Source organism: Polypterus senegalus, chromosome 2, assembly GCF_016835505.1.
Source record: "Polypterus senegalus isolate Bchr_013 chromosome 2, ASM1683550v1, whole genome shotgun sequence".
NCBI classification, from domain to species: domain Eukaryota; kingdom Metazoa; phylum Chordata; class Cladistia; order Polypteriformes; family Polypteridae; genus Polypterus; species Polypterus senegalus.
In genome coordinates, this window is record NC_053155.1 from 187,136,866 (window position 1) to 187,153,243 (window position 16,378).

A 16,378-nucleotide genomic window follows, 5' to 3' on the forward strand; every position below is an offset into this window, starting at 1 on the left:
TCATTTCTTTTTTTGTGGGACTGAAGAAAGGCTGTAGAAATCAAGGCCTAGAGCTAAGGCCTTGGACAAGTTGTTTTTCATTTTTATGACAGTATAGGCCTAACTCCTGAAGGTGAGATCATGTGATATTTGGAATATAATAAATGTTGCTGGTTATACATGTTATAAACTAATGCCCCTTTAATTCTTTCTTCCGTTACACCAAATGACTCATAATAACTGTGTCTAGAGGCATTCTGCTCTTTTCCCTTGACTGGTTGATCAATGCATTTCAGAATGAGCCTTATGCAAAACATCTCTCTACATCTGGCAAAATTACCATTCTGTATGTCACATGCCACAACTCTGCTCTTTAAAGAATAAGACTTTTTCATCAGATCTTCTTTATCTATCCCTTTATTGTGTAGTGTGCATTTCTTTTGTTAAGTTCTCATCTGCATAATAAAATAGTTCTATTTAAAAAAGATTTGACACCTGCTCTCTGGAGCTCTGCTTTAAGCTCTGTTCATATTGTTGGTTGGTATTGCATCTTAATACTATCATTCTGTCCAAGTATGTTAATTGTCCTTTGTGCACAGGAAGGTTTACTTTGTTGCCTGAGAAAACTGTGTTGTCTGCATATTTGTTACAGTATATCTAATAGTGTATAGTAGTCTACCGGTGCAAAAATTGCACACAATTTAGCATCCTGGTTTTCAAATCTGGGCTTTATCTGTGTAGAATTTGTACATTCCTCCTGAGTATTCCAGTTACTCTGGTTTTCCCCATCACCAAAGACATGAATGATAGGTGAACTAATGACTTGACGTGGGAAAGTGTAGTGGTACATGTGTTCACTGCAGTGGGCTGACGCCCTGTACTGGCTTTTTCCTACTTGGAGCCTTGTACTGCTGGGATAGTCTCTGGAATCCCATGACCCAGAATGGGATTAAAATTGTTTGAGAATGTATGGACAGTATATATTTAAGATTAATGTCCTTGTAAAGCCATAGATTTTAAAGACTACAAGGCTAAACATTAATTAACATTGATGCAGTTGGCAACAATTTTTGGGCTTGATGGCAACCGGTTTAGTGATGCACTGCTTTCTCAGCTGTCAATTGGAACAGAACTGTTTTGCTCATTATGCATAACTGGGAGATTTGCATATAACATTGTCAATCGTTTGTTAGTTTTATGATTAAGATATAATATAAGCTGTGCACGTACATGCTGCTCTTTCTGGCTTTCCTTTATGCAGGCAACGCAAGTTAAAAAATTGTTTAACGACTGGCCATCATACAAGGGAGTGTAAGCTGGTTGTACATGTAACAGGAATGTTAAAAGCCTCCTTTAGCTTGGTGGTAACATCCCTATCTTGTAATCAAAGCGACCCGAGTATGAATCCAGCTGGAAGATGAGTGTAAGGTGCTGAAATAGCCCACAGAACTGATATCTGACATCTGCTGTGTGGATGGCAGTTACAATTAAAAGATATATTAAGTGAAACCTGTGCCAGGAAAAAGTCAGCCATGAAACTAAAGTGAACACGTTTGGCACTACAAATTTAATAAGACATTTAAGGTTGCATCACACAGCAGAATTTCTGACTTTTAACAATTTTCATTACAAACAAATAAAAACAGTATTCATTTGACATGTTTGTTTACTTCTTTTGAATTTGTTTTCTAGTAATAATTATAATAATAATAATTCTTTATATTTATATGGTGCTTTTTTCAGTATTCAAAGCGATTTACATAGTGACTGACGAGCCACTTCAACGATCACTAATGTGCTGAAACCGTATGGATCATGTAACATTTTGCATCAGTGCGCTCACCACTCATTAGCTGTAGGGTGGTGAATGGGTGAGAGATAGTTAGTCAGTTTGAGACAGGGAATAATCAGGGGCCCAGAATGACTAGGCTGTGGTGGGCAATTTAGCCAGAACATTGGGATACACTCTGCTCTTTACAAAGAATGCCCAGGGATCTTTTATGATCACAGAGAGTGAGGACCTCGGTTTTGCATCTCTTCCAAAGGATGGTAGCATTTTTATAACACAGTGTCCCCGTCACTGCACTGGGGCATTGGGATCCAGATTTAGATTTTAGGGTAAGTGCCCCTTGCACATCTCTTCCAGCAGCAACCCAAGCTTTACCTGGGTGGTCCCCCATCCAAGTACTAGTTATCCTTCTTTGTATTTTCAATAAAAGATGCAAGGATGGATATTTTAAAAACTAAATAAAGGAACAAGTAAGATAAACGGTAGAAGAAAAATAATTGAAGATATGGAAGACATAAGATAGGAGGTGAGCAGGCAGAGCTGACATGCACAAGCGCCTTCAGAGTAAATGTCTCCAAGACCTCTATTACAATTCATTGAGAAACATTGGGCGAGAGTTTGGGGAGGTTTCACACTCCATCCTGTAGAATTACAACTACAAATCTAACTATTCTGTTGTTAGATTTCTTTTAAATTACAATATGTGGTGGAATGTGTGTGTGCGCATGTGTGTGTGTGTGTGTGTGGGGGGGTATACTGTATATATACAGTGGGTACGGAAAGTATTCAGACCCCCTTCAATTTTTCACTCTTTGTTATATTGCAGCCATTTGCTAAAATCGTTTAAATAAATTTTTTTCCTCATTAATGTACACACAGCACCCTATATTGACAGACAAAAAAAAGAATTTTTGAAATTGTTGCAGATTTATTAAAAAAGAAAAACTGAAATATCACATTGTCCTAATATACCTAATACCGCTTAGAATTAAGGCCAAAAAGTTCTATCTTGGTCTCATCAGATTAGAGAATCTTATTTCTCACCATCTCAGAGTTCTTCAGGTGTCATTTAGCAAACTCCATGCGGGCTGTCATGTGTCTTGCCTCTCCTCAGTGTGTGGAGACAACCAGGCACTGCTCATCACTTGTCCAATACAGTCCCCACAGTGAAGCATGGCGGTGTCAGCATCATGCTGTGAGGGTGTTTTTCAGCTGCAGGGACAGGACGACTGGTTGCAATCGAGGGAAAGATGAATGCGGCCAAGTACAGGGATATCCTGGGCAAAACCTTCTCCAGAGTACTAAGGACCTCAGACTGGGCCGAAGGTTTACCTTCCAACAAGACAATGACCCTAAGCACACAGCTAAAATAATGAAGGAGTGGCTTCACAACAACTCTGTGACTGTTCTTGAATGGCCCAGCCAGAGCCCTGACTTAAACCCAATTGAGCATCTCTGGAGAGACCTAAAAATGGCTGTCCACCAACGTTTACCATCCAGCCTGAAGAGGATCTGCAAGAAGGAATGGCAGAGGATCCCCAAATCCAGGTGTGAAAAAGTTGTTGCATCTTTCCCAAGAAGACTCTTGGTTGTATTAGCTCAAAAGGGTGCTTCTACTAAATACTGAGCAAAGGGTCTGAATACTTAGGACCATGTGATATTTCAGTTTTTCTTTTTTAATAAATCTGCAACAATTTCAAAAATTCATTTTTTTGTCTGTCAATATGGGGTGCTGTGTGTACATTAATGAGGAAAAAAAATTAATTTAAATGATTTTAGCAAATGGCGGCAATATAACAAAAAGTGAAAAGAGTGAAGGGGGTCTGAATACTTTCTGTACCCACTGTATATATATATATATATATATATATGTATATATATATATATGTGTGTGTGTATTAAAATATATAACATTGTACTGTGCTGAAAATATTTACATTTTTCATGTTTTTTTGCAATCTGTAAAGTATTTCTGTATTTGTACTTATACTGTTGTGATCTGGTGCTTCATGCTTCAAAATTTTCATTTTGTTTTGTTCGAGAAAAGCTTACTGAACACAACTCTGGTAGTTTAGTCTTGTTTACCCAGTTTATTTTTATTGATAGTGCACGGTATTACACAAAAGAAAGATTATAAAATGGATTGCAGGATGAAACTATATTCAATGTATGTTAAGTAAATAAAGGATGTATTCCATACCAACTTGCCATATTGAAAATAACAATCTTGCACTTGGTACAAGAAGAGCAAAGAAATTTGCTGGGTTCATTTTTGAAGGATCTGTGAACAACATAGTTGCTCTACTGGTGGTATTTGATATACCAGTAATGGAGAGCTGGTATTTTTTCCGTGACATGTTTAGGTGATAATACTTCAGACTGAAATTCTGATTAGCACTGAAAAGACTACAAAATTGTGGCAAGGCCAAATCAAAAATCTAGTTTTGTAGTCAAAGAAACTAGGCAGAAGTCGCTAATCAAAGAACTCAAAATTAATAGCACTTACAACAAAGCATTGGTAGATCTTCAATGCTTTGGATTTACCTAGACAAACCACTACGTGTGACACTGGCATAAATACCATTGCTCCACTGACATCAAGCAGTGTGACTTTAAGACAGACTGTATAGTTATCTTATTTCCTGTGTTTTGGGTCATTCAGAACAAGGTTGATTTTCAGTTCACAGCAGACAGTGGAGAAGTGTCAATAAGATCCAAATGTAACCCCTAACAGATTGCAGTAAAGCTTGCCTTTAATCTACATAGCTGCAAGACAGTTCTAAAACACACAAAATCAACAGAACATTTGTGTGCAATAACAAATAACTGAAAAATACTTTAATTTCTTCTTTGAATTTCTAAAATAAGTGATAAGAAGGCTGCAAAAAACAATAAAGGAACAAGCATAGGACAGCATTAAAAATGAAAGAATATTTAAGCTTATAGTATATGCATATTAAGTGAAAATGTGTGCATGCTAAAAAGTTGAAATGTAGAAGCTATAAAATATTATTCAGAATATGCTTCAGGCATAATTACCTTTGCTGAAGGAATCATCATAGTCTGGAGTTGTTCCCTCTTCCCTGCTGTCCTCTGAGGCACTTCTGGTAGGAACACCTGATGTCACTTCATATTCCTGTTCTTTACTTATATCACTGATTGTGTAAGCGTCTGATGTTTCTGATTGATAAGTAATAATTACAGGCACTTTATCAAAACTGTTGCTAGGACCAAAGTCAAGCTTCTTTGCTATATCATTGGGAATAGGGGGTGAGCCTTCGTTTGTCAGACACACTAGTGGGATTTCAGTGGCTGGCTCCGGTCTTGATGGCTGATTGTGCACAGTCGCTAGGTTGTCACTAGGAAATATAATCTTTAAAGCATTCCTTTCTTCTTCCTCTTCCTCTTCTTCTTCTTCTTCTTCTTCATCATCTTCTTCTTCCTCTTCTTCTTCTTCATCTTCCTGTACTTCTTCTTCAATGTATGCTCCAGCCCCAGACAGTTCTGCAGTGTCATCTGGGGATTTCTGAAGGCTGATTCCTGGATTATCCACCTCAGTCTGAAATGGCAATTTCAGTAAGAGATTGTCTGTCATGCATGACAGGTCTGTAAGGGTTTCATTTGCAACAGCTCCTAAAGGTTTGGAAGCAACTGTATCTTGCTTATAAGCAGAGCTGTCCTGAAATGCTACATCCCTTGCAGAGGGTCCATCACCTGGAGTTAACAGCGTTAGAAGGGACTCCTGAGAACAGGGATCAAAAGATCTGTGGGCCGCAGCTGGTTTTTTAGATTCCGGTGATTTTGTGTTACTGGATGGGGGGGTGACGATTGTCACAGTGGGGCATCTCTGCCTGGTAGCAGATTCGGCTTTGAGTTTGTCTCGTATGCTTTCACTGGGCTTGGAGACAGATCGCAGCTGTACAGATCGGAGAACAGTGGGAGTAATGGCAAGGTTAGCTGAAGGACCAGAGGCTGAAGTGTCAGAAGCGGCTGAGGAGATGGCCGCTGCTGCAGCAGCAGCAGCTGCTGCTGCAGCCTTTTGCTTATTTTGATGGAGAATGTGAATCTGGTTTCTGTGAGCTGAAGGCTTGTTGATAACATTGTGAAGAGCACTTAGGTCAAGATGGGTTGGAGGTATAATTGGTAGCTCAAGATCTTTCCTGGATGAGGCGCTTCCATCCCTGGAGGAAGGTGGCTGATGCTGTAGGGAAGAGAGCGAAGACTTCCTCTCAGGAACTTTTGGCTTTCTCTTACCACTGGTGGGAGATAAGGGTCCAGGAAAGAAAGCCGAGGGAAAGGAAGAAGTTGGTGTTTCTGACTGGCTGGAGTACCCACTAGAGGGTGATGCCAGACCAGCTAGCTTTTCTGGAGATGCAAGCTTGAACTCACTTTCCACTGAAGGAAGAGATGGAGAGGTGGCCCTTGATCCTGACTGGGATGTTTGCGATTCGGAGCTCTCTGGGGACTTGATGCACTCAATGACTGTTGTACCCGTAGCTGTGCTGGAATTGGACAATGATCTGTAAGGATCATTGGATTTCAAGTCATTAAGCAGCCAGAGGTCTGCATAGTCAGACTGTACAGCACCTTCTTCTTTAAAAGAGTGGTTGTCCGTAGAGCCGAATGGGGTACAGTCTGTCAGCTCGTCAGCATTTGCTATTTCCCAGGGCTCTACTGGTGCATCACCTAAAATATGGTTCTCTAGCTGGCCTGGGGAGCCAGCCAGGTCAAGCTGTAGTTTCATTTCCCTGGAAGACAAAGGCAGGTGCTGCCCACTAGTTATCTTTGGTTCTTTCTTATCAGGAACATTTGCACCACTACAAGTTTTCTTTAACGATGAACTACGTTTTGGTGGGGTTGGCTTCACCTTTGGTTTTTTAAAGGAAAGATTTGGCTTTCCTGGTGCTCTGTGACCCGAGTAATCTTGCTGATGGTATCCACTTATGCTAGGTGCAACATTTACGCTTTGGCCGCAGTCGGGGCCCATTGCTGCATAGTTGTAAATGTAGCTTTTGCTAGGTGTAAGACCACAGTCAAAGTGCATGGAGGTATAATAACCTTCTGTGTCCACAGAGTAATGAGAGCTTGTATCTGCTTTCTCAGATGATGGCTTGTCCATAAAGCTTTCATAGGTGGCCATGCTGGTAAAACTTGGACATTCCAAGCCCCCGTCATCTTCTCGTGTGTGCTCTGGACTAAAATCCTGACGACAGGACTTGTCATGCTGATGATGCAGATAATTCCATTCTCCATCACTTGCGTTACTCATACAAGGGTCGTCCAGCAGGTCTGTTCCTGTGGAGGTAAAGGAACTTGCTCTGTGTCCTCTGATTTTTTCATTTGGGTAGGGGTCAATTATAAAGCCAGTGGGATCATCGCTAGCATGGGGAGCAGTGTTTAGGGACAACTCCGAATCACAGTGTGAGGATCCTGTCAAGGGAGGGGAAGCAGCTGGGGGGATGGTTTCTGAAGTCTGTGAGGGGCATGTTGAACTGCTTCCACTCCAGTTACCACTTGAGGACTGGTGGTCTTCTTTGTGGTCTATCTGACTCCCAAGCACTCCAGTTGTAGAAATGGAATGGATGGGGCTGCTAAAAGTATCTGAGCTGGAAGAAATTTCACAGCTGCCCATATCAGCTTTCCGTGGAAGTCTTGATCTCCCTCTTTCATTCCAGTTGTGGTCTGGACTGCTAACATGCTGCTTACACTTTAGGCTGATGAGTTGATGTTCTGGCACAGTTTGGTCATCAGTACTTTCTTCCTCATCTTTTCTGACTCTCTCAGGTCCTGGCAGGAACTCTTCAGTTTCATATGGTGAGAGCTCCTCATCACTGTCATGATCTTCATCAACAACTCTACCCCCTTCTCGGGGAAGACTCCTTGAACGTAGTCGGCTACCCGCTGAAGTTTGGAACATTATGTCAGAGTTGTCGGCCAGTGTTGTGATATTTCCAGTGGAGTGTGAGAGAGAGGCTGGTATGCCTTGACCTCGCTGTGCTCGTATCCGTCTTCTGGAGGGAGCAGAAATCAGTATGTCATCTGTCTGGCACCCTGAGTCCTTTGTATTTGAGCGTCCATTAAGGGAGTTGAGTTCTTCACGACAAAGGGAGAAATCAGGATTTATGTGCACAATGACGTTTCGCTCTCTTGCTACTGGAGACTCATCAGAATCTAGGAGAGAAAACAGAAAAAGCTAGTTATTTTAATTTATTTAATTTCTTTTTTTTTGTTTTCTCAATCTCCTGATGCCCAGACACACAGACATATGCCACATGGTTTACTGTCTCACACCAATCACTTGCCTTTGTTGACTGAACATTCCCACCTTCTTGTGGAGGCCTGATGACATTATGCCCAGGCAAAGGCACCAGACGTTGGATGGATGGACGTTTTATTGCTTCATATTTATAGAGATGTGAGCATTCCAACCTCCTGCTCATTACAGTTTAGTGTCAGTGTGTGTGTGCTGGTAGGCCCATGAGTGGTGATTTATCATAAGCATTGGGGGCAAAAAACTATAGGCTATAACATATATAATAATCCAACAATACAATAATACTAATAATCATCAAACTGGCATAGAATGAGAGATATAGACATGGCAAAATAAAATTGAATGATCAACAGAACAGCAATCCTAGGCTTTGAATGCATTGATAAAGGCTGAGTTATTTCAATGCATAAGAATCTTCAATTATGGACTTATATTAGACCTTGCGTTAAAACTCCAGATATATCATTCTCTGTTGTTCACAACCATTTATGACTTGACTGATTACACTATCTATAGCTCTCTATAGCTGGTCTCTCACTGGGAAAACTATGACGTCATGCATTGATTGGATTGTGAGTTTATGTTACTTGCATATGTTAGAGAGGGCAGTGTAAAAAAAAGTCATGGATAAATGTTGAAAATAATCACTATGCTTTGATTTCATTGAATTTTCTGATTATATTTTGTTTGTTTATTTTAGGAACAAAAATGTAATTTACATGGTTTATAAGGGCTGTCATGGTATGCTTTTAATTGTGCTGTTTGCATCACTGTAAGCACCCTGTTAAGATGGTGGGTTATCATATTGTTTTTACTGCTCCTCAGCTATCATTTTTTTCACTCATGTGACACAGATTCTATCTTTTTAGACACAGGTGAAATGCAAAAAAAAGAAAAAGGAAGCCTCCCAATACAGTACAATTGCTAAGTGTTTTCTAAATGTTGTGCCATAAGGATGTGTTTTTCTGACCAACTCCAGCTCTTCTCTTGTATCACAGGTTTACATACAGATCCAACTGTGATGATTCTGCTCAAAGCATCTTTGAGCACTTTGCACTTGTGAGCTGATGAATTCTCAGTTTACTCATACACTGCAAATAATTTGAAGGTAACATGTAGTTTGTATTCACGGCTGTCTGTTACTTTTTATTGGTACACAGGTATATCAGATTTGAATTGCCTGCAAAATTAACTTGATCAAACAAAAAAATCAGATACAAGTCTAATTGCGGTCTGAATGTAGTTTTAGTAGCCTTCAGCAATATATGGCCTGGTTTGGATTTTTCAGCTCATTTTTACCATTTTGACTTACCTCTAGATTGGAGGGTCAGTTGCCCCTTTCTCACTCCATAGATAGCATCTATGAGCTAGCTGTTTACCTCAGTTGAATAATTAATAACTTTGGTGGGTTATAAGAACTTTTTCTGTCATTTAATTCATTTAAGCAAACTATTTAAATGTATTGTATTTTAAAAACAGTACAATCTGTTTTATTTAAACAGTACAAACACTTTCAAATCACTTTATCACCTACAAATTACATGTGATTGTGTTTTAAGATTGTCCACAAATTGCTCATTTTTTGAGAATGTAATGACTAATGTCATTGTAGAATGCAAAAGATGCTGAATGTGACTCCATTGTATTATTTTTACCAAAATTCACTTATAGGGAAGCATCTTTTTTTTTCAAGACAGTTGTACTAAAAACATTGAATCTGTAACTTAAGGAAGATGCCTTCCAATCATCACTTTGAGGAATATTATTCAGTTTTGATGCTCAGTCCAATCTGTATTTAGAGCAAGTCTGAGTCCAACCTCGAATCTATGGGCAAATCATCAACCCATCCTGCATGGGTCACCAGTCAATTGTAGAGGTATACTGTATAGATACTTAGACTTTCCTGTCTGCAAAGTATTTAACAAAGTATCCCCACTGTCTTACATGAACAATTAATACTAGTTTACCTTAATTGCTTTTTTTGAATTTAAATTCACAAAACCTATAAACATGTTCACCTAAATACTATATCTTTAGACTCTCTTGAGAACTAATATTAAAAAAAAAACTGATATAAGTACTCTTTTTCATTTTCTAATCAATAACTGTCTATTTGAAATAAAAAGTTGATAAGTGTACAATGCATCTTTTTAATGTCTGTTTATTACATTAACTGGAAAACTGATATTCATTGTGCTCTATGAAAGGCATTATATAAAAAAATTGATTGTTCTAGTGAGTATTTTAAGATTATTCAAACGGACGATGGGTTAATACTATGCAGATTTGAATTCTGGTGCAGACAGTGTTTTCTTGGAGTCCCTGGGTATGTATGGGTTCCTTTTGAATCTTAAAGTTGAGCAGGCTAGTTCAGTGAAATTGTTTGCCATGAGATGGACTGGCATCCTGTGCAGGGTTAACTGCTGCCAGAATATGCATCAGCTCCACATGACGCTGTACTGGAATAAGCAGGTTAAAAAAAATGAATGAAAAGTTGTAAAAGAAAAGCTGAATTTATTGAAGATGTTGTATAAACAGGAACATAAGTGTTCCACGTGGGTATACTGTATGCATAAGTTGAATTGTAAGATTCAGTGCATTTACTTTCTCTAGTATTTTTTTAGTTTCTCCTTTCATTTTTAAAGAGTTCTAACTGTGAAGCTGAAATTACATTTTTCAAAGGAACCCTTGCGCAGAAGGTAGACATCATACATTTCAAAATGAATTTGTAAGTAATATTGGGTAGTTTTTCTGACTTCTTTTCTGAAAATTCAGTTGCATATTTGCAAGATATTCTCATGTAAAAATTAACATACAGAATTATATACACATTTTTTCTGTAATTATTAAGGTTAAAGTAGCTTTCTTATATGTAAATGGGTGAAAGTTGTATGTAAATGGGTGAAAGTTGTTTGTAAATTTATTCTAAAGTAAAGATTGACAAAGCATGTATTTCAGTTGTAGGATCTTAAATTGCATTTTGCATTATAATTGCTATGAATTGCATTATTGCTTCCTTAAATTCCTTACCAAATTTAATCTGACCAATCCTTTTTAATTACCTTCTAATTACAATCAGTGAGCTGGATCAGCAGCACTAAGCATAAGACAGGAACCAACCCTAGACATGGCACTGGACAGTCATAGGGTTCACACCATGCCCATTTAAATGCCAATTAACATAGCACTCATGGGATAAACACTAGAAATATCGATTTTTAATTTGGGTAACATTGGCAAAAGTGTAGGACTGGTCTTTTGCAGGAGGGTTCATAGCTGTCTTTTTAGTAATTCTTGGAAATTGTCTTGTTATTACCTATTACTTCTTAAGCTTTCTGTGTCTTGGATTAACATGCCATTCAGCATGAGTTTTAAGAAGTAGGTGTCTGCCTTTCAGCTGGTAGAAACCTGGATGGCTGGTGAACAGTGATGTAGAAGGCCTGACTGTTTAACCTTTTATTTTTGGCCTGATGGTTGAGTGATTGTCTTCTCTTGTGGCTGTTTTCTATGGTTTTTATTTATTGTTTCTTTGAAATTATTTAAAAAATTTTGCAATACAATCAGTAAAAATGTAATCAGAAAAAGTTTTGAAGAAGTAAAGGAAAAACCTATGTAAACACAGGGAGAACATGCAAACTTAGCATTGTCACCACCCAGACTGGGAATTAAACACAGGTCCCAGAAAGTGAGAGGTAGTATCAACCATTATGCCTATCACACAAGCACACATATATGTAATCTTAAGTCAGTGTTAAATACAATTACGTTTTAGGATTGATACAAGTAAGCAGGACAATAACAAGAGTAATTAATGGCAAGAACTAAACTGAAAGACTGAAAAACTGATTGCAACTAGTAACGTCATAGTACAGAGATTTTGTAAGGGTGCATAGTAAATGGTTGCACTTTATGCCAGTATTAATAATGTAGCGGAACGTAACAGTGTTATGTAATGTACAAGCTGTTTTTCACCCTGTGCATTTAACAAAGTTGAACTTAAATAATTCACAAAAGAAATAGAAACCAAAATTCATCCACTTCAGCATTATTCACAGTATACAATAACTACTTGTATATAAATAATTAAGTCTTTTTAAGAGTTAATTTATTTAATTTTACAAAAATAAGACTGAAATATGTGCTTTAAATTATCTTTTGGTTGTAGTTTGCAATGAGCAGGCACCAAAAAAAGCTAATAGATCCTGATTAAAAGTAAAGGACAACAAGTACATGTTTTAGTGTTTAGAGAAAGACTACTGAAGTTTAATTGGAGCTATAAACTTAGTAGCATACTAAAAATTATATATGCTAAAATTATAAAAAATAATAAAAAGGCCTTGTACCTATTTCTTGCTGCACGCGGCGAGGAATGCCTGAAATGGTTTTTCTTCTCCTTAGCTTCCGTCTCCTCTGCAGCACAGACTGAGAATGAACAAGAGAACAACGGGCACTGGCTTCTCTGTCAAAACCAACCCCTGCAAAGAAACAAGCCACATCAAGAGACATGCACGTGACTAGCATACCAGCTGATATGCCTAGGACACACTTCCTATTAGTCGCATTGTATGGTATGTCTTTGGTCTCTCTTGAACATCTGCAGTACCAACCAAGACTAATGCCCTGCCAGTGAATATTTTGCTTGTTTTACTGCATGATTGTATTGTTATGGACTTTTCCTGCACATCTTTGTTTTTATTTACGGTTGTCCCTTACGCAGTAATTAAAATGTGAAATGATGTAACAAAACAGTTGTTTTTCTAACATGTGTTTAGTTTTGAAGAGCTGCAAAGTTGTATAAAAGCTATCAGTCAGCCTATTATTTACAGATAAGAAAGCCAGAACAATTCAAACATTAGGTTTTTAGCAGTAACACTTACAAGCCAGTTAGCTGCAGATCCAACATCCCCACCCCCGTCCATCTCAACTATTTTTATGTTGCTTATACTTCATGACTGTCATGTGATTACAGACTAGATGTTTCAGCTCCATCTCAATTATTTCACTTTCAATAAGCAATTTTGTTTAAACTGACTGAGTCTGTGTGTTTACTTACATAACACCCTCACAGCAGCTTTCAGAGCAGTTGTATGAGCAACCAAGCAGCTTGGTTTTCTTGAGCTGTGTTGCTTTCACAGGTAGAAAATTAAATATAAAAATAAAGGACTTTGTTTGAGATTAAATGTTGGATTTTTCATTCATTTCATGGGAAAATTTAATAGGGATACCACTTTTAGTGCTATGGATACATGAGAATAAGACTAGATTTAGTTATGCCCTTAAAATAATGTCAAGAAAGCACACTTGGCCACTGGTGTGGCTTTGATCAAAAGGCACACTCAAAAGGGTTGAAAAGTGGCATAACACCAGTCATGAGTTAGCATAGCTTGTCAGCCTATTAATATCCATCCATCCATCTATATCTATATCCTAACTACAGGGTCACAGGGGTCTACTGGAGCCAATCCCAGCCAATACAGGGCGCAAGGCAGGAACAAACCCTGGGCAGGGCGCGCACACACCCACACACCAAGCATGCACTAGGGACAATTTAGAATCGCCAATGAACCTAACCTGCATGTCTTTGGACTGTGGGAGGAAACCAGAGTACCCGGAGGAAACCCATGCAGACACGGGGGGAACATGCAAACTCCATGCAGGGAGGACCTGGGAAATGAACTCAGGTCTCCTAACTGGGAGGCAGCAGTGCTACCCACTGTGCCACCATGCCGCCCACCAACTAATAATATTGGGATATTCAAAACATTTCTTTTTTTAAAACTATGTTTGTATATTACTGCAGGGAACATATCTGTATCAACTAAGATGTGCCTTAGCAACAAAATAAGCAGATCTTTTAAACTTAAAGCCTTAAATAATCTTGTGGCATCCTGTATTTCGGAATGCCTCTCACCTAACACTCCAAATTGTAAACATAGATCTTTAGTACTAGGGTGTTGTACCGTGGTAGCCATTATGAATGTAGAGAAAAGCCAAGCAAAATGACACCTTTTATTGGCTAACTAAAAATATTACAATATGCAAGCTTTTGAGGCAACTCAGGCCCCTTCTCCAGGCAAGATGTTGCCTTGAAAGCTTGCATATTGTAATCTTTTTAATTAGCCAATAAGCATAGATCTTAAAAAGCATGTCTGCTTATAATTCCAAGAGCTAATCTTAAAAGAAGTGGTGAAGCAGCCTTCTGCTGTTATGCACCTAAAATCTAGAATAGCTTACTGATAGAAATTTGCCAGGCTAATACAGTGGAGCATTTTAAAAAACTGCCAAAAACCCATTGATGGATTGAAGGCCAGATATCCACATTACCATCATCATCTAATTTCTTCCATGTGAAACCTGAAAACCATGAGGACTGATTTAAATCATTTATGTTAGGTAGAATGCCCAGTGGGAGATGGGTGGTCTCGTGGCCTTGAAACCCCTGCAGATTTTGTTTTTTTTTTTTTCTCCAGCCCTCTGGAGTTTTATTTTTGTTTTTTCTGTCCTCCTGGCCATTGGACCTTACTTTATTCTTTGTTACTTAGTATTGCCTAATCTTATTTTTATATTTTTCATTTTTCTTTCTTCATCTTGTAAAGCACTTTGAGCTACATCATTTGTATGAACATGTGCTATATAAATAAATTATGTTGTTATTGTTATAGACACAAGGAAAAGATATTTTGGCAAGATGCGCTGCATTTAAGGGGATCCGATAAGTGCTCAGTTATATTGGGATACATAATGGAATAAAAGATTAAATATTGCAGGTAAGCCCATAGGCACTTTATTGTTTTCCAGCCTGCTCAGTTGTCTTCCCAACTATCTACGCACTCTCTGTAGCTGCTGTCACTCCAACAAGTCTATGCAGTGTGCTTGCACTTAAGGCCAAGAAATATGTTCCAAGGTGGCACCTGACATTATCTACAAGTACCAGATGGAAGAAAGCACCCATAATGTTGTGCAATTCACACAATTTACACATTCTTAGTGTGCTCTGTATGATGACACCATCCATATAATCTTTGCAGTTAAGGTGTTGTCATGCAACATGAAATATAATATTAAACCCCAAAATAGTGTATGTTTTTGAATATAGTTTTTTAGTGTAAACACTGAGAATTCCGGTACTGTTAATGTCCCATCCAAAGTAATGGCCTGATCAAGCCTCTTTTTTCAGAACCATGTGTTTGGTTTGTGTATTATTCAGTTTTTTTAATTCATGGCATACATTTATGCATGTGTCAGGGCTATTCAGATACTTATGCACGTATTCCTTATGCACTTATTATTTTTATTAATGCCACACTTTGCACTGGAAAAATAATCAGCCTTTGGTACAATGTTGCATTAATATACACACAATTTCATGCACATTTTCATATTGATAAAACTTTGATAAAAAACTAATCAGATGCTATCACCTATATTTTTATAAAAGCAAACATTTTTATTTAAAAAGAAAAATAAACATATATCGCTTAGCTAAAATTCAGCAAAAAGTTTCAAATACTATACTTCTTAATTACTCAATTTTCTTGATAGAATGTAGCATGCAAAATTTCAATTCAGACAAAGTCAGTAAAAAAAATCATATACAACATGCCAGTAATGGCTGGAATTAAGATTTTTTTTCTCTGTGGTTATCTAAGCATCATACTTCACAAGCAATTAACATGAACCAATACAGTATATTGTAGTATTGTTGAAATTATAAATTAAAGTGTTTGCAGATTGAATTATATAAAAGCACAACAACTGTAAAATCTATCTGTTGTTCAAAAGACTAATAATTCAAGAACAGCCAAATAATAACAAATAAATATTAAGACTAGATTTTTTTATAGTGCATACTGCCATCACTGTAATTATATAAGATTTTTTTTTGTAGAATTGAAACATTTTAAAATAAATGAGTTACCAGTGACATTAATGGGAATAATGCACGATGATATCACTTGTGATTCTATTTTCATTTTCTCCTCTGGGGTTGGTAGAGGTAGTGCTTTGGACCAGTTGGTCTGCTTATCCAGTGTCGAAGGAATATTAGGGACTGGACATTTTGGCCTGTGTCCTAAAGTGATAACATCAGTGTCTGCATCTGAGGGGGGAACAACCTGCAATGAACAGAGAGTCTGGTTATCTACATTGAATTTGAAAAAAGACAAAAACAATCCATATATATCCTGGCTTTTTTTCTAGCAATTGATATTTCTGTCACATTTTATAGTACTGTATATTTTTACATACACAGCAGACAAACACAAATATACAGTATATATTCAGTACATAAATATATGCTGTATATACATCTAAGAATGTTAAACTATAGTATAAAT

The 16,378-nt window shown here is 37.7% G+C and overlaps 1 protein-coding gene across 3 annotated transcripts in view; it reads right to left on the reverse strand.

Moving 5' to 3' along the window:
• Positions 1–16,378, reverse strand: part of nhsb (Nance-Horan syndrome b (congenital cataracts and dental anomalies)) — a 381,035-nt gene that overhangs the window by 24,302 nt on the left and 340,355 nt on the right. For all 3 annotated transcript variants that reach the window (XM_039745043.1, XM_039745042.1, XM_039745044.1), the window contains 3 exons: positions 15,961–16,156; positions 12,386–12,517; positions 4,808–7,939 (listed from right to left, as the gene is read on the reverse strand). In XM_039745043.1, coding sequence (XP_039600977.1) covers positions 4,808–7,939; positions 12,386–12,517; positions 15,961–16,156 — 3,460 coding nt within the window. The remainder of the gene's footprint in view (positions 1–4,807; positions 7,940–12,385; positions 12,518–15,960; positions 16,157–16,378) is intronic.